Source organism: Alligator sinensis, unplaced genomic scaffold (assembly GCF_000455745.1).
Source record: "Alligator sinensis unplaced genomic scaffold, ASM45574v1 scaffold1542_1, whole genome shotgun sequence".
Classification (NCBI taxonomy): domain Eukaryota; kingdom Metazoa; phylum Chordata; order Crocodylia; family Alligatoridae; genus Alligator; species Alligator sinensis.
In genome coordinates this window covers 752,969-773,040 of record NW_005842452.1, presented here as the reverse complement: position 1 = coordinate 773,040, position 20,072 = coordinate 752,969, and the positions used below count along the sequence as shown (strand labels likewise).

The 20,072-nt window shown below is 60.9% G+C and overlaps 1 protein-coding gene across 2 annotated transcripts in view; it reads left to right on the top strand.

The window, feature by feature from the left end:
• The window catches only part of COL2A1 (collagen type II alpha 1 chain), a 42,414-nt gene that overhangs the window by 14,779 nt on the left and 7,563 nt on the right, over positions 1-20,072 (top strand). For both annotated transcript variants that reach the window (XM_006030589.2, XM_006030588.1), the window contains 27 exons: positions 3,475-3,519; positions 4,103-4,156; positions 5,173-5,271; positions 5,439-5,483; positions 5,715-5,813; positions 6,374-6,427; positions 7,074-7,181; positions 7,435-7,488; positions 8,316-8,414; positions 9,507-9,560; positions 9,826-9,924; positions 10,325-10,378; positions 10,845-10,898; positions 11,318-11,371; positions 11,618-11,671; positions 12,186-12,230; positions 12,796-12,894; positions 13,305-13,412; positions 13,834-13,887; positions 14,696-14,749; positions 15,135-15,188; positions 15,600-15,653; positions 15,787-15,894; positions 16,438-16,491; positions 16,808-16,861; positions 17,510-17,671; positions 17,752-17,859. In XM_006030589.2, coding sequence (XP_006030651.1) covers positions 3,475-3,519; positions 4,103-4,156; positions 5,173-5,271; positions 5,439-5,483; positions 5,715-5,813; positions 6,374-6,427; positions 7,074-7,181; positions 7,435-7,488; positions 8,316-8,414; positions 9,507-9,560; positions 9,826-9,924; positions 10,325-10,378; positions 10,845-10,898; positions 11,318-11,371; positions 11,618-11,671; positions 12,186-12,230; positions 12,796-12,894; positions 13,305-13,412; positions 13,834-13,887; positions 14,696-14,749; positions 15,135-15,188; positions 15,600-15,653; positions 15,787-15,894; positions 16,438-16,491; positions 16,808-16,861; positions 17,510-17,671; positions 17,752-17,859 — 1,980 coding nt within the window. The remainder of the gene's footprint in view (positions 1-3,474; positions 3,520-4,102; positions 4,157-5,172; positions 5,272-5,438; positions 5,484-5,714; positions 5,814-6,373; positions 6,428-7,073; positions 7,182-7,434; positions 7,489-8,315; positions 8,415-9,506; positions 9,561-9,825; positions 9,925-10,324; positions 10,379-10,844; positions 10,899-11,317; positions 11,372-11,617; positions 11,672-12,185; positions 12,231-12,795; positions 12,895-13,304; positions 13,413-13,833; positions 13,888-14,695; positions 14,750-15,134; positions 15,189-15,599; positions 15,654-15,786; positions 15,895-16,437; positions 16,492-16,807; positions 16,862-17,509; positions 17,672-17,751; positions 17,860-20,072) is intronic.

Below are 20,072 nucleotides of genomic sequence, written 5' to 3'. Positions count from 1 at the left end.
GTTCTTTGCCGCCAGAGTAATTACCCCCCCCCCCCCCCCAATTAACGCCGGGGAGATTTCTTTCTTCCCCACAAACCCCTGAACATTTGCAAAGTGATTTTTTTGGGAGCTGGCTGTTCAGACCTAAGTGATTTGGAGGTGTGAGAGCCGCTGAAAACCATTCTCTGCCTTTGGAAGGTTCCTCGTTAAGTCCTGGACCCTCTGTTAATTATTCAGACAAGCCCCACCTCCAGTTGGTCACCCTGGTGAGACCCCAGGAAACATTCCCAGCTCCCCAAGGGGAAGGGAGCCGAGGGACTGGCTTTGTTCAGGGTGGGTTTGTGCTCCAGGAGCACCTTGGCCACAAGCTTTGCACCTTGTGGATGCCGCGTGCTGTAGGGTGACAGTGGCAGATGCACCTGAGTGACTTAGGAGCCCAGAGCTCCATTTTCAGGTCTCTCGGCGGGAGTTTGGGACCCAAGCTGGTGGGAAGTAGATGCTCGTGGATGAAGCGTTGAGTGCCTAGGTGGTTTAGGAGCCACGGCCCCCAGGGGCTTAGAGCAGGTGCAGGGACACGCGTCGGGCAGCAGATGTGCAGGTCAGTTCAGCATTCAGCCCCGCAGATGACACATGGAACTGCTGAAACCAGCACCGGGCTCCGGCAGGAGGATGGGATGGGGGCCGTGCTGCAGGGGTCAGCTGAGGGGGCAGGATTTGGGGCAAGCCCCTCGCATGGCTCTAGGGCTGAGAGCCTGATGGCAGGGCCCCATGTGCTGGCCTGCTCCTGTGGCCCTCAGGAAACTGAGCAGCCAGGTCCTATGAAATCCATTGGGGTGGAGCTCCTAAATCACTCAGGCTCCATCCGAATTCCCAGCGCACATACAGACATCTGTTGGAGATCCTGCTTTGCTGCTGCCGGGCTCTCCAGGGCCCTCCCAAGTGCTGTGACTTACCCTGGCATATCCCCTGCTGGCTCCCTTCTGGCCACCTCACCAAGGGAGGTCAGTGCTCACAGCCCTGGCACTAGGCAGGGGCTGCCCTGGGGGTCTCAGGTGTATTGTACCACGTGGGGCACTTCCTGCTTGGCTGATAACAGTGAGGGTACTTTCCCCCTGCCCTTACAGCCCTATTGCAAGTGAAACAATTTGTAGGCACCGTCCATTGGAGGAGATTTCATGCTTCGTGACACTGTAGGTGCAGCCATTCCCGGTGCTGCATTGGAAAGCTGTAGGTACAAGGCGTTCGGCATTGCTTGGTGAAGTTGTAGGTACAGGTGTTGGGGGTGTTGCACTGGAAAGCTGTAAGCACAAGGCGCTCGGCATTGCTTGGTGAAGCTGTAGGTACGGCCATTCCCAGGGTTGCATTGGAAAGCTGTAGGTATAAGGCATTCAGCATTGCTTGGTGGAGCTGTAATTACAGGAGTTGGGGGTGTTGCACTGGAAAGCTGTATGCACAATGCGTTTGGTGTTGCTTGGTGAAGCTGTAGGTACGGCCATTCCCAGGGTTGCATTGGAAAGCTGTAGGTATAAGGCATTCAGCATTGCTTGGTGGAGCTGTAATTACAGGAGTTGGGGGTGTTGCACTGGAAAGCTGTATGCACAATGCGTTTGGTGTTGCTTGGTGAAGCTGTAGGTACGGCCATTCCCAGGGTTGCATTGGAAAGCTGTAGGTATAAGGCATTCAGCATTGCTTGGTGGAGCTGTAATTACAGGAGTTGGGGGTGTTGCACTGGAAAGCTGTATGCACAATGCGTTTGGTGTTGCTTGGTGAAGCTGTAGGTGTGGCCATTCCCAGGGTTGCATTGGAAAGCTGCAGGTAAAAGGTGTTAGGCATTGCCTGGTGAAGCTGTAGGTACAGCTGTTCCAGGTGTTGCATTGGAAAGCTTTTACAATCTGTGCAATGCTCTAAGTGCAGATGCTCTGGGTGTTGCTGAGCCAAACAAGTTCCAGAGCAGCAGACTGGACAGGGAGCCCAAGGCAGAGAGCTGAGAACAGAGCAGCAGATCAGCTGGGGGACACAGAGCAGGGAGGAGAAAGCAGAACAGCAGCTCAGGCAGGCTCAGAGTGGCATTTGGAGGGCACGGGGCTGAATTGGTGGCACACCTGCCAAAAAGGTTGCCCCCCCACTGTTTTATTGCCCTCACGCTGGACTGAGATTTTTGGCGTCCTGGACAAAGCAGAAGCAGGGCAGGTTTTAGCCGAACACGCTCCGTCCTTCCAGCCCTTGAGACGTCCTCCTGGATCTTACACTGGTGAATCTCCAGGTCCTGGAGTCATGGGAACACATGCGAATCTGACCTGGTGCTTCAAATAGCGGCACCGTTGGAAGCCTGGGGGCTGCGGGGAGGAGTCTGAATACGCCCGGCAGAGATGATACGAGCCCAGAACGTAGAGTGAAAAAACCCTCACAATATTTAAGGCGCTTCCCTCGGTTTGGAGGACTGTTTTTCATTGCTGAGAGGGGCCAGTTCAGGGCTCCGCTCCTCTGGTCGCTGCAGCAGAGAGCCCGACAGGAGACGGCCGCCTGGCTCTGTAACCCGGCCCCAGCTCAGCCAAAACGGGATGCGGCTGACAATAGAGGGCTTTGTCTGGCCAGGGCTCCTGTTGTTTCCCTGTGACTTGGCTCTGGGGCCTGATAGCACGGATCCAAGTCTAATAATGTACTTCTCGGCAGGGCAGGCTTTCATCCCCCGTGCCCCTTCTGCTGCCTTCCCCGGGGTAATGAATTCCTCGTGGGCAGGATTGTTGTACGAGATGAACCCGGCAAGGCTGGGGCAGCTACGCTGCAGGGCCCGATCCTGTTATGCTGATGGAAAGCCAAGTCCGGGATCTTCCAGCCATCCTCGGATATCCATGCATCCAGGTCCTGTCCCCCAGGGAAATCTGCCCTCAGTTCCCTGCTCTCTTACCAGCGCCTTGCCTATTCACAGCCCTATTAGAGATCTCCCTCTGGGCCAAGTACTCATCTCTTATGTGGTGGAGTAGAGCCGGAGAGATTTCTGAGAGGTGTAAGGCAGGGTCCGGGTGCCCCCAGGCAAATCTTACTCCTGCTTTACGCCGCGGGGGGTTCTCGGTCCCATTGGCTGGGCTGGTCCATTGTTTTGCCGGCCTGAGTCCGTGCAGTGCCCCCGAGCGGCTGCAGCCAGGTGTGCCAGGAGCGCTGTACTGCCCTGAATCCGGCAGCCGGCAGGGCGTTGCACTGGTTCCCTTCCTCTGCTTTCCCCGCCTCTGACTTGCCTTGTGCTAGCACTGGGACAGCCTGGCTCAGATCCAGGCCCTCACCGCACTAGGTGCTGCACAAATGCACGCTGCCCCTAGGAGAAAGGCGGGATGTGGACTGGCCTGCCCTAAGCCACCCCGGAGGTCAGCAGCGGAGCTGGGAAGAGGACCCAGGTGTCCCAGGCTGGTGCTCCACCCACTAGGCGACGGTGCCGGTTAGCCTGGATCACTCCTGGATGGGTGGTTGTTTGCTGATGTCCGCTGTCTCCTTTTGCAGGGTGCTCGTGGCAACGACGGCCTCCCCGGCCCCGCCGGCCCCCCTGTGAGTAGACTTTGCTTTCCCCCTGAAACATCTCGCTTTCTTCCTTTCCAATGGGTCTGTTCCCAGGTGATTTGACTGAGCCCCAGGTCACGGCCTGTATTTGAGGGGGTGAGAAATGCTTAAAGCAGCTTACAACTATCCAACCCCACACCCCAGGTCCTCTTCATCCACTGCTAAGTGCAGGGGCACCCTTTAAGGCGGTCTGTTGTGGCAGTGCCCCCAGACAGCTCCTCGGGACTAGGTGCTAGGTGCTGGACAAACACAGAACTAAATGCTCCTCCTTGCCTCAGGCAATTTGCCCCCCCCCCATAACATCCAGGAGCAGCAATGGGCAATAACTGGGTAGTACGGTATATCTTTACATAATCTACAAGTCCTTTAACGGCACTCACTGTGTTCTGCGTGGCTCCTTAAAGTGCAAAAGGGCCAGTGGTTCCCACCTCTGGGCTTTTTTGGGGCACTCCTTGTCTGACCCCCCTCTGGGTTGTGAGACCTCCGGTCCAGCCATCTCACCCCAGAACCAGTCCCGATCCCAGGCTCTTTTTCCTAGGAGGGTCCTCATGGCATTTTTTTTCTCCCCCAGGGACCTGTCGGCCCATCTGGAGGTCCAGGTTTCCCAGGCGCCCCCGGCTCTAAGGTAGGTACCAGTTCCTCCCGCCTTGCTCTCTGCACCCCTCGCAGAGCACTCCGCTCCTCCAGCAAAAGGTCTGAGCACTCAGGCCTGTTCTCAACATCGCCTGCCGCAAGGGCCACAAGCAAAGGTGGAGGAGAGACAGAGAGAGAGAAAGCAGGGAAAGCAAAAGCTGGAGTGGGGAAAATGCCGGCGCTCTCTCTGTTCTCAGTGCTAGACACAATGAGGAGCTCACGGGCTGAGGGCGGGAGGGGAAACTGAGGCATGGAGCGGGTCGGGGGGCGTGCCCAAGGACAGCTTGGTGGGCAGTGGCAGAAGCCACATGATGGGGGAAAGGAAGAGCAGGAAGGAAGGAGATGGGGAGGTGGGAGGTAGGGCAGGGTCTGAGCCAGCCCCCGCTTCATGTGGCCTCAGCCCCGTGGGTCCATGGGGGGCCCCTGTATGGGGAGCAGCACTAAGCTAGGCTGGATCAGGCCGCAGTGCCCCCATGCAGAGAGGGGAAGGAGTAGCCCCCAGCTCCATCCCCTCCCATGCGGCCAGGCCTTAGATTGGGCTGGCCAGGCTGGGACGGGGGCGGCCAGAGGGTTGTTCTCCCAGCTCCAGGCCCCTCCGCCCCACCCAGCCCAGTTGCCACGGGCTGGGGTGGGGGTAGGGGGAAGATCAGTGAGACTTTGTTAATGACCAGCGACTACGTTAGGAGTGGGGGAGACCCCTGAGAGTGGGTGGGGGGCAGGGGTCCCCAAAGGCCTGGACAATGCCCAGAGACCCGGGGGTGGAGGTGATGGTTCACAGGGCCTGTCTCTTCTCAGTGCTACACACGGTGAGCAGCTAACAGGCTAGGGGCGGGAGGGGAAACTGAGGCACGGAGCAGGCCGGGGGGCATGCCCAAGGACAGCCGGCTGGGCAGTGGCGGAGGCTTCCTGGGGACTCGTCCCACAAGGCCGTGCCCCAGCTCCATTCGTCGTGTCACTTGCCAGGGCTTCCCATGGGGCTCTGACCTTCTCCTCCCTTCTCCGCTGCAGGGTGAAGCTGGCCCCACTGGTGCTCGTGGTCCCGAGGGTGGCCAGGGCCCCCGGGGAGAATCTGGCACCCCCGGCTCTCCTGGACCTTCTGGAGCCCCCGTAAGTAACCTGCCCCCCTCCCCTGCCCCTCCTCACGTATCTCACTCCACTGGTGGGGAAACTGAGGCATGGGTCAGCTCCCCGAGACCCAGCCGGCCCCTGCTCCGCACCTTCTCCATGGGCACGGCTTCCCCAGAGCTGCTCCCTGACCTGCTCTTTGCTTTCAGGGGAACCCTGGGACCGACGGCATCCCCGGAGCGAAAGGATCGGCTGTGAGTACGCCTGGGCCGCAACGGCCGGGGGGCAGGATCTGGGGGTTGGGGGATGCAGGGAGCAGGGAAGAGGGTGGCAGTCTCTGGGCTCAGGTGGTTGTGGGGGGGTCCCTCTCTGCCCAGGGGACATGGGCACACGGAGATGGGGGACCTGGTGGCAGAGTGTACGCGGTGGAGGACAGAGCAAAACCCTCCTGGCTCCTAACTCTCCTCTCCCTGTGCCGCCGGCAGGGCGCTCCCGGGATCGCTGGTGCCCCTGGCTTCCCTGGACCCCGCGGGCCTCCCGGGCCTCAAGGAGCTACAGGACCTCTGGGTCCCAAAGGTCAGACGGTAAGAACGGGGCAGCCAGGCTCCTGGACAGATGGCTCCGCCCAGTAGCCCCAGCTCCTCCCCTTATCACAGACTCCACCCAGCAGTCCACTGACTCCGCCTCCTTGCTGCAGATCCCCCTCCTAGCTCCTCCCCTCATCACAGACTCCGCCCCACAGCCCAATGGCTCCACCTCCTCTTGCCAAAGACTCCACCCAACTACCTCCAACTCCTTCTGTGCTACAGACTCCGCCCAGCAGCCCACTGGCTCCACCCCCTTGCCAAAGGATCTGCTCAACAGCCCACTAGCTCCACCCCTTTGTTGAAGACTCCACTTAACCTTCCCTGGCTCCGCCCCCTTGCCATAGACTCCGCCCAACAACCCTGGCTCCTGGCTTTGCCCAGTGGTCCATGCCACCCATCCCTGGCTGTGGTCACGGCCCCCCATGCCCCGCGTGTGCCACTGCCCCTCTCCCAGGGACAACTGCTCCTCTGTCCATGGCTCCCGGATGTGCCGGCGCCATCCCCGGGGGCGATGGGCGAGGGTTCAGGGGCACTGAGTGTTTTCTCTTGCTTCGCAGGGTGAACCTGGCATCGCGGGCTTCAAGGGCGAACACGGCCCCAAAGGCGAAACGGTGAGTAGCCGAGCCCAGCCGGGGCCCTCTGCTCATCTGTGCCAGGTCCCGTTCCCAGACGGCCCAGGTTGCTCCTTGATACCCGGGCACCGAGGCCTCCCCCGGGCTGATGGGGAGCGGAGGGCAGCTCACACGCAGGCTGCGCTGACCCCACAGCTGGACCCTGCCCAGGCTGCAAGGAGCAAGGCGCTTGCAGGGACCCCCAGGTGTCCTGAGTCCCAGCTGCAGCCTGGAACCCCATGATTCCTTGCCCAGGATGGGGCCTTCCCAGGACAGCAAGAGCCTCTTTGCAGCAGCTAACGAGCCTGTTTCCCTGCCGAGCCCCTCTCCTGGCAGCCCGCATGGCCCCGGGCTGCACTGGGGGGTGGGAAACAATAGCCCCTCTGTTGCCTTCCACCCAGCCTCCCGCTTCACCCTGTCAAGAGCATGCCCCCATCGCCTCATTACCCAGCCTCAATGGCACGGGCCGGGCTCAGAGCCTCTCAGGGCGATGGCTGGGAGCTGGCAGGGACACTGAGGCACCACTGCCACAGGGCACAGCCTGGGTTTCCTGGCTCCCAGGCAGTACCCTGCTCACCAGGGAGGCAGGGGTGGGATGAGGGGGTGGATCGACCTAATGTTTGTTCTCCCCCGTGTCTCCCTTCAGGGCCCCGCGGGACCCCAGGGAGCTCCCGGCCCAGCTGGCGAGGAAGGCAAGAGAGGTGCCCGCGGTGAACCGGGTGCTGCTGGACCCCACGGGCCACCTGGAGAGAGAGTAAGTGACGGTGGTTCCTCCCCCCGGGGTCACCCCATGTGATAGCTACTGTCCCCATATGGCACAAGCCCTGCAGCTCTTAGCAGCACGGGGTCCTGGCTGGCTTGGTGTGATGACCACAACTGTGCAAGCTGCAGCCGCGTGACTTCAGCTGTCACAGAGCGCCCCGAGACATGGGCTGGGATGGGGGAGATCCCACCTTGGCCCCATGGCCTGGATGTCCCCCTGACCCCGGTCCTTCTCTCCTCCCCAGGGTGCCCCTGGAAACCGTGGTTTCCCCGGTCAGGATGGTCTCGCTGGACCCAAGGTGAGTGGAGCGACTGGTCTGGAGCAGCGCACGGAGGCTGGGTGTGGGCTGGGGGAAGCTGCGGAGGAAAGGGGGCAATGGAGATGGCTCCAGACCCAGCCTGGGGGTTCGGTCCCATCCCCCCAAATGCCGCCCCCAGAGGTGTCTGTCTCCAGAACCACGTCAAAGTGGCCCCGATATAGAGCAGTGATGCCCCCAGCCCCACTCTACCCTCCCTCAGCCCCCAGGCACCGCTTCCAGAGTCCCCATCTTTCCAAGCATGCCTTGCTCTGGGTTTGGCATCACCATGCGGCTGCCCTAGCATGTTCCCTTTTGCAGCCTGCCTTGTTTTCGGGGTCGGTGGGGAGGGGGTGGTTGGCTACAGCCTCCGTCCCAAAAAGAGCCACGGCTGCTGCAGTGGAGCCAGGCCCAGCAATACCAGTTATCCCCATTGTGGGCCAGTGATGGGGGCTGGAGCAGGCCAGCTCAAGGGCCACTGGGGCCCAGCGAGGCTCTTCATGGGGGTTTATCCCAACACATGACACTGGGGCTGTATTGATGGACTCGGACCCCCCGGCTATGCCCACCACGGGTCTGTCCTTTGGAAGGAAGCCAGGGTTGAGTGCGAGCCTCCTCCATGGCTCAGGCCAAGGCTGTCCCCAGTCAACCCAGCCATGGGAGGCCAGAGGGTGGGATGCCAGGCTGGCACTATGCCCCCACACCCAGCCACTGGTGCCTTAGTCACACCAGCCCAGTGGCCATCTCAGCTTGGGACTGGGAGTCAGTGGGGCTGGATCATGGCCCAGCCCCCACCAAGCTAACCAGCGCTTCCTTCCACCCCTGGATAGGGTGCCCCAGGCGAGCGCGGCCCCGCCGGCCTGGCCGGACCCAAGGGAGCTAATGGTGACCCTGGCCGTCCCGGAGAGCCTGGCCTGCCCGGCGCCAGGGTAAGTAGCGTTGGCCTTGCTCATGCTAACGGAAGGTCTCCTTGGCCAGGCTCAGGCTGAGTTCCCAGTGCTGAGAGGGTTAAGATGTTTGGTGGGGGGCACCCCCCAGTTTGCAGGGCATCTTGCTTGGTCCCACTGTAGTTTTCAATTACCGTATTGCGGTGAATAGAAGGTGCAGTGGCTGATGCCCAGGACACTTTCTGTGTAAAACTGGAGCTCAGAAGCCAGTAGAAAGCTCTTCTGATGTGCCACAGAGGCTCGGCCCGGGTCAGCGCACTTGTGCTTGGCCCATTCTTCCCTGCTGGCACTGAGAGTCAGAGGGGTTGGGTGCACCTCGATTGTGAAGGTGCCTTCTCTTCCAAGGAATGCGGTATGGCTGGAAGGAGCCAGGAGGCTGCTCTCAGCCTTGGGGGGCGAAATAGGGTGGGGGGACTCCTGCAAAGGGTCACCCCTGGACCCGGCAAATCACCCCTGGATCCGTCTCCAGGCCCTGGTGCATGGGGGGTTGCCTCCCGGGGGAAGGGGAGGCTGTGTAAGAGCAGGAGCTGGTGTGCCCTAGGCTCATGGGTTCAAATCCTGCTCCCTCCCCAGTGGCTGGTCTTTCCGCTGTCCTGCCGTGCTGGACCCTCCCAGCAGCCTGCACCTCAGCACGGAGCCCCAGGGGCTCGGAGCTGATACCATTGCTGTCCCTCACATGTGCTTGGGAGAGCACAGGGTATTTATTCCCTAGTATTCAGCCCCCCTGTGATACACTCCAAGAGCAACTATGGGCTTCCTCTGAGACCAACCCCCCGCCCAACCTTGCGCTGGGCATGGCGCTTGTCGCCCTCTGCTCCACTGAGGTCCTTTATACAGGGGGGAAACTGAGGCACAGAGCCTATGGAGCAAAGCATAGACACAGAGCAGGAAAGTAGCCTTCCCCCAATCACATGAAAGAGCTGGCAATAGAGCCCGGGTGCTCCCCCCCCACAGTGGCAAGTAAAAGCCCAGGCTGGCCCAGCAGTTCGAGGGGGCGCTGTGAGCCCACCTGAAGGCCTGAGCCAGGTGCAAGCATCCCCAGTGCTTCCCTGACCTTCTGCCTCCTCCTTCCAGGGTCTCACTGGCCGTCCTGGTGATGCTGGTCCTCAAGGCAAAGTTGGCCCCACGGTAAGTGCTGCAGGTCCCTGGGTGGCGGGGCATGGGATGTGGGGAGGGGGGCGTGGATGTATCACTATACCTCTTTGGGGGCATTGGATGTTGGGGGGCTGGGTTAGGGGCATGGTGGGGTTCAGGGCTTGAATGCAGCCCCCTAAAGGAGGCGGGGGGAGAGCAGAGCTCCTTGGGAGCAAGGATGGCAAGGGGGCTTCATGTGCTGGAGGCAGCGAGCAAGACCCGGCCTGCTGACTAACCAGTCCCCCGTGCCTCCCTACAGGGTGCCCCTGGCGAGGACGGCCGGCCTGGCCCCCCTGGCCCACAGGGTGCCCGTGGGCAACCTGGCGTGATGGGCTTCCCTGGCCCCAAAGGTGCTAATGTAAGTATCCACTCCCTTGGGTAGCGCGAACCAATGGGCAAAGCGAGCCACGCTGGTGGGGAGGGGAGAGCCCGGTGCGGGGAGGCAGGGGGTGCTCACCTGGGTGACCTGCATGTCCCAACCCGTTTAGTGCCATAAGGGCCCCGTGCACCCAAGCTATGGGCACCCCCAGCAGTGCCTGCCCAGGCCCTATGTAGATCTATGGGCTGCTGTCACAGGCCATTCACTGGGATGTCTGGCTCCAGCAGGACTGGGAGGAAGGGGAGGCTGTGGCAGAAATGCCCCCGTGCATCTAGATGCCTCGGCTCTGCCAACCCTGCTCCCCAGGGCCCAGCAGCAGCCTGCTCCGCCCAGAGCCCATGCAGGCTTCACAAGCATCTCATCTTCTCTTCTCTCCTAGGGCGAGGCTGGCAAAGCTGGCGAGAAGGGGCTGCCTGGTGCCCCCGGCCTGAGGGTAAGTGGCTATTATTCCCGGCCCCCTTGCACACGCATCCCCTTCTGGTTTCCCTGGATCCTGGCCGGCGGCTGTTCTGGGGGTCCGGTCGCTCCAAGGACCCATCCCTGGGATCACAGCAGGACTGGCCCCCAGGGAGGAAGCAGAGGGGCCAAAATGCCTTGAAGTTACCCAGACCACCCGACGAACAGCCCCGTAGAGACAGTTCCCCCAGCAGCTCGGTGCAGTTAGCCCTCAGAGGGGAAACGGAGGCATAGACACTCACCCAGCCTCTTGCACACCAAGCTGGCACCTGAACATGGCCCACTGGAGCAGGCTTTTGATTTGAAACAAGAGGCGGGCACTCAGAAGTGCCGTTGATCTGGGGGAGGGAATTGGCTGGGGTGGAGGATGGAGAGACAAGGGGATGGGGGGCAGCTGAAGGGCTGGGGAATGTGGATTTCATGGGGGTTTCTTTCCGTTCCAGGGTCTGCCTGGAAAGGACGGTGAGACAGGAGCCTCCGGTCCCCCTGGACCTGCCGTGAGTATCTGTCATCTCCTGAATCTGTCATCATAAGGAACATGGCAGCGAGGCTGGTGCCTGTAGCCAGGATGGGAGCCGGACCTGGGCAGAAGGGTTGCCCAGGCCCCTGCGGGTGGGAGGGACAGGGCTGCATGTCCTGTAGTGCTGGGCTTGGACCCCCATCCTAGACCCTTCCCCAGGGCTCTCCCTCCCAGTGCCCTCATGCAGGCATGAGTTGGCTTGCCACCAGCCTGTGCCCATGGCAGGGGGAAGCTCTTGAGCAAAGTCCCCTAAAAAAGGCAGAAACTGGAGGGAAACACCTGCACTGCGAGGGCATGGGTGCCTGGGTCCATGCCCCTGCCCCCACAGGCCTTGGCCCCCTGCCAGCAGATACCAACCCCATCCCCAGCCTCTCACCCTTCCCTTTCCCTTTGCAGGGGCCTGCAGGAGAGAGAGGCGAGCAAGGTGCTCCCGGGCCCTCCGGCTTCCAGGTGAGTCCCACTGTGGGTGTTAACCCTTGGCAGGTGGGGTGGGATGGGGTGGGGTGGGGGCAGCCCTGCATCCCAGCTCCAACCTCCCCGGGCCCATTGCACAGCTCAGGTGCGGGGTCTAGGGGCCACTGCAGACGTGGCCTGATCTCGCGTCGGGCACTGGAGCATCTCCCAGCCCAGAGGGAAGGGAGAGGCCTCAGCGCCGAGTGCAGCCCATGGCTCACGTCATTGCCTCCTTCCTTGCAGGGACTGCCCGGCCCCCCAGGCCCTCCCGGCGAAGGCGGCAAGCCCGGTGATCAGGTGAGCTTGTGCCCCTGTGGTGGGTAAGTGGGACCCGGTACCTCCTGTTCTACTGCTGCCAGTTGGCTTGTGCCTACGGGCTGTAGACCAAAGTCCTGGATGGGCTCAGATGCTGCCCCATGGCTGGGATTGGGTCTCTGCGTGGCCTGGGGTCCCCTGGGTTGGGGTGGAGGTCTCCCCATTCAGCCAGGAGCACTGGGGTCAGTGAAGATGTCTGACTCAGGGCTCAGAGCAAAAGGGAGCTGACGAGTCCACCTGGATCCGGGCTCCAGGCAGGTGGAGCAAGGTGGCTTCTACAAGGCATCAGGCTCCACTGGGTCCCGTAGCTGCTGAATGCCACTGGCCAGGTCCCCGTGCCCCTGAGGCCTCGCCAGCCTTCTGCTAGGCTGCTCAGGGCCTCCCCGCTGGGGTGAAGCCAGCATCAGCATCCCCTGCCCTGGGCCTGAGGCGAGCACCCGGCTGGGGCAGATGTCCCCATCCCTCCTGGTGTCTAACCACCTGTCTGTTCTTGCAGGGTGTCCCCGGAGAAGCTGGTACCCCCGGCCTGGTCGGCCCCAGAGTAAGTAGAGTTTCCCCCGCGCGGTTGGGCTCCGGGAGGGGAATATCAGTGCCCCCCTCGCTCCTACATCAAGGGCACAAGAGCTGCCATGGGCTGGGTCAGAGCCTAGGTCCATCTTGCCCAGTCTCCGGTGTCACACGGCGGCAGAGAGCGGAGGCTGGAAAGGAGTGACCTGGCTATGACCAAGGGGTTCCCCCTGGTCCTCTCTCCCTTGCAGCCTCCAGCATTGAAGGTCTAGGATATCCTGCTTCAGCGGCCCCTCACTCCCCTGCTCCATAGCTCCTAATGCCCCTTTCCTCCAAGCATTAATTAATTTAACCATCCCCAGCTACAGGGAGAGCCAAAGGGCTCTGGCCTGTCACTGTGGGGGCTCCTCACTGTTTGGGGCACCCTGTGAAAGCCCTTCCCCACTTCTAGCTGGGTGATGCAGCCAGCTCTGGGGAGGAGCACAGCCACCCCCTGCTGCCTCTGTTCTGCCCTATGCCTCAAACCACCCTGTCCCTGGGGATCATCCCGGCTGGTCCCCAGTTTCAGCCTCCCCCTAACAGCATCTCCTTCCTCCCAGGGTGAACGCGGCTTCCCAGGAGAACGGGGCTCCCCAGGCTCTCAAGGTCTGCAGGGCCCTCGTGGGCTCCCAGGCACGCCCGGCACGGATGGGCCCAAGGTAGGTGGCTGGCATAATGTGGTCAGGGGGGTCTGTCTCCCTCCAGGGGCTGGGCCTGGAGAGACTGTGGGATGAGGGGTCTGGGCCTGGAGAGCTTGTGGGATGAGTGTGCGTGTAGGGTATCTGGTCCTTGCTGCCGCCTGGCAGGAGCCTGGCTGGGGGGAGGATAGAGGGGTCACACACCATGCCCCACACAGGCAGCTCTGGCTCACCTGGCTGCAGCGGGGAGCTGGGGTCATCAAGTCCAACCCCTTGCACCCCCACCCCCGGTGCCTCCAGAATAGCCCTTGCGGAGAGCCAGCGGGGGCTGGGGGTCATGCCCCCCCCTTGCCCTTCCACATCCCCAGGCTGATAGAGGAGTGTCCTGGGTCCTGGGCACTTGGTGACCTTACTGTGCTTCTCTGCTCCAGGGTGCAACCGGTCCAGGTGGCCCACAAGGCGCCCAGGGCCCACCTGGCCTGCAGGGGATGCCTGGAGAGAGAGGAGCAGCTGGCATCTCTGGACCAAAGGGAGACAGGGTGAGTAGTGCCCCTGGTGGGGGGCAAGGCACCCAGGGGCAGGTGCCATGGTCAAGGCAGGGCATGGGGTGAGGCCACACCACTTACGTGATCTCAGTGCAGTGAGGCTGGTTTACAGCAATGGGGGCTTGGCCCTGGTGACTGTAATAGGATGACACCAGTTTGTGCCCTCTGGAAATTTGGCATGGGAGGTCTAGCTGCTTGCAGAGGGCTCAGGGGTCACCAGCTCAGCTGCTTCCAAGGGGCTCTCGCTCCATCACATCAACAGAGAATATGAACAGGATAATTCCCTGCTGCAGAACTGGACCCTCTGCCAGACGAGCTATTTGCACCCTGCACCGCCGGTGCCAGGTCATTGCAGAGGGTAACTGGACTGGCTGTATCGGCCTCTGGTTCATAACTTCTCCATCTTCTTCCCCAGGGAGACATCGGTGAGAAAGGCCCTGAAGGTGCCCCCGGCAAAGACGGCTCACGAGTAAGTACAGGGGATTGGGTCCAAATGGGACAGACCCAGGACACTGGGTGGTGTGAGCAGGGGGAGGCTGGGAAATACCCAACAGCAACAGGAGGGACAGGCAGAGAGCTGCAGCTGTGCGGTGGTGGGGCAGAGCACTACAGCCGGCAGGGAACAAACTGGCACAGGGTAGCAGGCAAGGTGTACTTGTGGGGTAGTGATTACTTAAGGGCAGTAGCAGCCTAGCAGGCAGAGAGCTGTGACAGTTGGACTGTAGCCGCGTTGTGCTCAGAGAGCTGCTACACTGACCTGATAGCGGGCAAACAGCAGGAGCAAGAGACTGCTGTAGTAATGCAACAGGCGGAAGGCCAGGAGTCCTGCTGCAGCATCAGACGACTGTTGCAGAGCCAGCTGCAGCTGTGTTGGAGGCCAAAGCGTTCGGCAATCAAGCTGTAGCAGGGTGGCAGGCAGAGGGAGGTAGCAGCCAGGCTCCAGGCTGTAGCAGTGTAGGAGTCAGACTGTAGCAGGCAGACCGCTGTAGCACTGTAGGAGTCAAGCTACAGCAACACAACAGTCTGCAGGGCTGCAGGAGGAGGCGGCTGGAGCAGTAGATGACAGTGGCAGCTCGACTGTAGCGGGCTGGGAGCTGTAGGGGTGTTGTCGGTTGTAGCAGGCAGAGAGCTGTAGCAGTCAGGCTGTAATGGCGTAGTCGCCAGAGACCTACCGCACCATAGTAGTAGCAGGGAGCTGGTGGAGGGCTGTGGCTGGTGGGTGGGGGTTACACCAGGTCTCTCTCACGTGTCCTCACTCCCTCCCCTCTCTCCCCCAGGGTCTGACAGGTCCCATCGGTCCCCCCGGCCCTTCAGGTTCCAACGGCGAGAAGGTGAGATCCCAGGGGCTCCAGGGTAGAGGCAAACACTGGGGGAGTGGGCGGAGCTTCAGGGGAGAGGGCGGGGCCTCTGATGAAGTAGGGGGAGCTTGTGCATGGGGGCAGGGCTTCGTTTTGGGGAGCAGCTGGGGGCACGGAAGGCGGTGGGAGCTGAGGGCGGAAGGGATTTGGGAGCTGGGTCTTGGAGCTGTGGGAGAGGTCTATGGGCGGAGCTCAGGATCTGGGTGGGGCTTGGGGAGTGGGAGGAGCATAGGGCGATGTGGGGGTGCGCGGGGGGCATTTTCCTCTCCCTTTGTGTGTGTGGGGGGCAGAGGGCACTGCCCAGGGGTGCCCCTTATGCCCTGCTGCCCCTCACCTCTCTCCCTTCCTTCCTTTTCAGGGCGAGTCGGGTCCCCCCGGCCCCTCCGGTGCTGCAGGTGCCCGCGGTGCCCCGGTGAGTGCGACGCCAGGAGCTTTCTTGGTGGGATCCAGCTGGCCTGTGCAGCCCCTGGGGCTTGTCCCAGAGCCGAGGAGCTTGGACAGCCCCTGCCGACAATGCTGGGGTCCCTGGGCTGGTCTGGGGGTTGTTCACAGCCCTCAGGGTAGGGGGTGGTCTCAGGGATGGCTGGGGGGTCTCCTGGCTCCCTTGTGCTGCCATTGTCTTTCTGATGGTGGTGCCAGGGCTGGGGAGGTTGCCCCCAGCATGGAGAAAGGCGATGTTCAGACATCAAGCAGTCACACCTTTGCCTTCCCTGGTGGCTGAGGGGCTGGGGTCCCATCTAGTGGCCCCGTGGGGGGTAGGGGGGTGCTGTGGGCTGTGTGGACACCAGGTTGTTTCCTCCTGACCCTGTCTGTTCCCTTGCAGGGTGAGCGTGGTGAGCCCGGTGCTCCTGGCCCTGCTGGATTCGCTGGACCCCCTGTAAGTACAGCCACCTCCGTGGCACCCAGCGCCCTCCTCTGCCTACGGGAGCGCGGGGTGCATGGCCCGTCCTCCTGCGGCTGTGGAGCCTCTCCTCACCACGGGCCCCCTTCCTTTCTCCTCCCCCACACAGGGTGCCGATGGCCAGCCCGGCGCAAAGGGTGAGCAAGGAGAATCCGGTCAGAAGGGTGACGCCGGTGCCCCAGGTCCACAGGGTCCATCTGGTGCTCCTGGCCCACAGGTGGGTAACGCGGGTGCCTTCGTGGTTTCCGCAGGTGTGGTGGGTGCTGGGGCAGGCAGGTCCTGAGCTTCTGGAAGCAGCTGGGGGGGACACAGAAAGGTTTTGCAGTGACAGATGGGGTCAGGACAGAGTCCTGGGGGGGCTCCCCTGGGCCTGGCGTGAGACCCTGGAGTCTGGGTCCGGATCTGGTTCTGACCCTACCTGGGATCAAAACCCAGCCTCTGGGCCTGGCCCGATGCCCACGTCCCCGCTGGGGGAGCCAGCCCCTGGCCTGTGATGGGGCTGGGTGCTCTGAGCTGTATTGGCTTCCCCCACTTCTCCCCACAGGCCTGGTCTGAGGGGGCAGGAGACCAGCAGGGTGGGACGTTGTACTGGTGCACCCAGTCCTCCAGCAAGAGGGGGCCGGGCACTGCGAGGGCAGAGATGGGCAGGAGAAAGAGGGTCTCAATGCAGCCGTTGCAGCCAGATCAGACCGCTTCTGGGGGAGCCATCTGGTCCCAGGCCAGACAGGAGCTAACCTGCTTCCCCTTCTTTCCTCCCCAGGGTCCAACTGGTGTGACTGGTCCTAAAGGAGGTCGCGGTGCCCAGGGCCCCCCTGTAAGTACCACCGGGATCCGTCAGCACCTTGGAGAGGGGCAGCCTGGCCTGACTCCGCGCCGGGGCTGTTGATGGAGACACCGGTGTCACCACAGCCCAGGCCAGGGCACTGGGCACATGCTGGGGACACCCCTTCCTCAACCCAGTCTCAGCCCATTAAGTTGCACTCGACGTGCCTGAGGAGGCGGTCGGGCTGGAGGCTGGCCAGCTGGCTCTTGCTGATCCACACGGTGCTGCCGGGAGTGGGGGCTATGTATTCTCATCCCCAAACACCACGACCCATGTGTCGGCTAACACGTCTCCTCTCCTTGTCTAGGGAGCCACTGGATTTCCCGGGGCTGCCGGACGAGTTGGACCGCCCGGCCCGAACGTAAGTGCACGGACTTCCTGGGGAGATACAACCTCTGTGGGGCCCCGGGGCTGCCATCTCGGGGGCACGTGCCAACCTCTCTCCGTTGGGGATGTTACATTCCTGGGGAGGGCAGATATACCCATCGCCATCCATTGACACAGCTCTTGCCAAGAGAAACTGGGCTAAATGGGCCCAGTGGTCTGAGCCAGGCAGCTGTTCCTAGCTCCTGGGTTGGTTTCCATGTCGGGAAAATGAAGGAGAATGGACCCCCGGAGCAGTTCCCAGCGAATGCCTGGGGGGTCCCAACATTTTGTGCATTGTAGTAAATGTGGAGGCAAACGTGGGATCTTTAGCCCCAAACCTACAGCTCTGCAGCTGCCATAATTGGTGCACGGGTCATTTGTTGCCTACACCGCAGGGACTGTGGGGTCCATCTAAGCCCATGTGAAATGCCCCCCAGGGGCTCCTTGGCTTGCTCTTTGATTCCTAGAGGGACCAGGCTCAGTCTGAAGGCTGGCACTCACACAGGGATGGGTGGCGAGGGGGGTCCATGGCCCATCCTCTGTCCTCTGGGGATGGAGCGGGAGGTGGAGCAAGGTGAGGTGGAACCAGTGAGCAAAGCGGGGTGTCCCCCCATTCTCACTACACCCCGTGTTTCTCTTCCAGGGTAACCCAGGCCCCCCTGGCCCGCCTGGCGCTTCTGGCAAAGATGGTCCCAAGGGTGCCCGTGGTGATGCAGGTCCATCTGGTCGTGCTGGCGACCCTGGTCTCCAAGGTCCTGCTGGTCCCCCCGGCGAGAAGGGCGAGTCCGGTGATGACGGTGCTCCTGTAAGTGTTCCCGCAGGCCCTGCTTCATGCCATGGACCATCTCCTCGGCTTGGGTCTCACCTTCCACCCCTGTCTTCCAGGGTCCCGATGGTCCCCCCGGTCCTCAAGGCTTGGCAGGGCAGCGAGGTATTGTGGGTCTTCCTGGCCAGCGTGGTGAGAGAGGTTTCCCCGGCCTGCCTGGGCCTTCGGTAAGTAACTTCTTCCTATCTCCAGGCAGGATGAGCCATGCCCCATCCCCATACTCCCAGAGTCTTGGCCCAAGTTCCTCCACAGAGAGGGAATGAGGCAGAGGAATGAAGACAGTCTTGGGTAGCAGCAGATCGGTGGGTCTTGAGCTGCAACAGGCAACACTGTTGAGTTGTCCCCTCCGTCTAGCCAGGGAGAAAGGGGTGAGGCTGGTCACAGCATCCCCTAAACAGTGGATTTTGGTAGAGGACAAGCTGCTGAGGATGGCGTGGGTAGAGGAGGAAGTTGGTGGGCGAATCTGGGTGCTGTGGATCTTGGAGCAGGAGTACGCAGAGCCCATAGGTTACTTCGGCAAATGGAGATGAGAGCTGTACTTGTGTAGACAGACTTCCTCAGCTCCTGCCCCCACAGCTGCTAGTCACAAGCTCTGCTGAGGTGTCCATGGGGTTTCTAACCTTCCAGAAAACCCCAGGTAGACTTATTCAGGTGGACTTCTGCAGCACCCTCGCTTGTCCACGGCTAGGCTACAAGCCGTCTGAGCCCATCCTCATTGCTAGAGCCCACCAGCTCCAGGGTGCATCTGCAGTGGTCTCATCTTCCTGCACCTAGGCTCTGTGTCCTTTCACAGTTGGGCTTTTCTCTGTAGCTGTAGGGGACAGGACTAGGAGCAATGACCTCAAGCTTCAGCGGGGGAAGCTGAGGTTGGAGATGAGGAGGCACTTTCTGATTATGAGGCTGGTCGAGCATTGGAAGAGGCTGCCTAGAGAAGCGGGGGAATCTCCAACCTTGGAAGTTTTCAAGAGCAGCATGGACAGACATTTTGCTGGGATGATTTAGTCAAGGATGCATTAGTAGGAGCATTGTCAGCAGATCAAGGGAAGTGATCTTTCCCTTCTATTCGGTACTGGTGAGGCCACATCTGGAGTCCGGTTTTGGGCCCTCCACTACAAAAAGGATGTGGACACATTGGACAGAGTCCAACAGAGGGAAGTGAAAATGGTTCAGGGGCTGGGGCACAGGACTTGTGAGGAGAGGCTGAGGGAACCGGGCTTATTTAGTCTGGAGAAGAGAAGACTGGGGGGGGATTTAATAGTGGCCTTCAGTTCCTTGAAGAGTGGTTGCAAAGAGGATGGAGCTGGCCTGTTCTCAGTGGTGGCAGATGACAGAACAAGGAGCAATGGGCTCACAATGCAGCAAGGGAGGTTTAGGTTAGATATTAGGGAAAACTTTCTCATGAGGAGAGTGGTGAAGCACTGGAACAGGCTCCCCAGAGAGCTTGTGGCATCTCCATCCTTGGAGGTTTTTAAGACCCAGCTAGACAAAGCCTTGGCTGGGATGATCTAGTTGGGGCCGGTCCTGCTTTGAGCAGGGGCTTGGACTAGATGTGACCTCATCAGGTCCTTTCCAGCTCAATTTTCCTGTGATCCTAAGATGCTCATAGGTTGCTTGCACAACATTCAGCATTGGCCCAGAGCGGGTTGTGGGACAGAGCCCGTTTCACTAGGGGGTCTCTGGATTGTTTCAAGCAGGTGCACCACGGGGAGAGCTGCTTGGGTGGCAGAGCTCGCAGGTCTGTTGGGTGTTGTAAGCCCTGAGCTTCCAGCCTGGGTGATGAGGACCTCCACAGACCCATCCGCGAGCCCTTTGCCAAGGCTTGAGGGGCACTGATGTGTGGCTGGACCTTTGCCCAAGGCTGGATTTCACTTGGCCGGTGGGTCCAGACCTCTGTAGATTTTCCAACCCCCTCAGAAGCTCTGGAGATGCTCTACACGCATCGACCCTGCACCCCTTGAGCATAGAGGTCCCGTTTGAGGACTCATGCCCTTCTAGGCCTGGGTCTTGTTTTTGTCTGAAAGTCTGAGTTTTTGTGGCAGAAACTGAACAAAGATTTGATTTTTCTTTTTTGTGGGCTCTGGATTATTTGTTGAAAAGTCACAATTTTCAGAAGAAAGCAGACACCTTCAGCAATGGGTTTGTTGCATCCAAGACCCTCATCTAATGCCGGAAAATGTTTTCAAGGGACAGTTTCCTGCCAGTTGTACCCAGTCCATCCCTGCACACAAGGTCCTTATAGCATTTTTGGAATCCCTTGACCAATGTGACTCCTGGTTGGCACGACAGGCCTGGCCATTATTTTGTGTTGCCTGTTTCATAAGCGCCTGGTGTGGCCACCTTGGATTTGGCAAAACCATTCTCCTTGCCCTGGAGATATCAG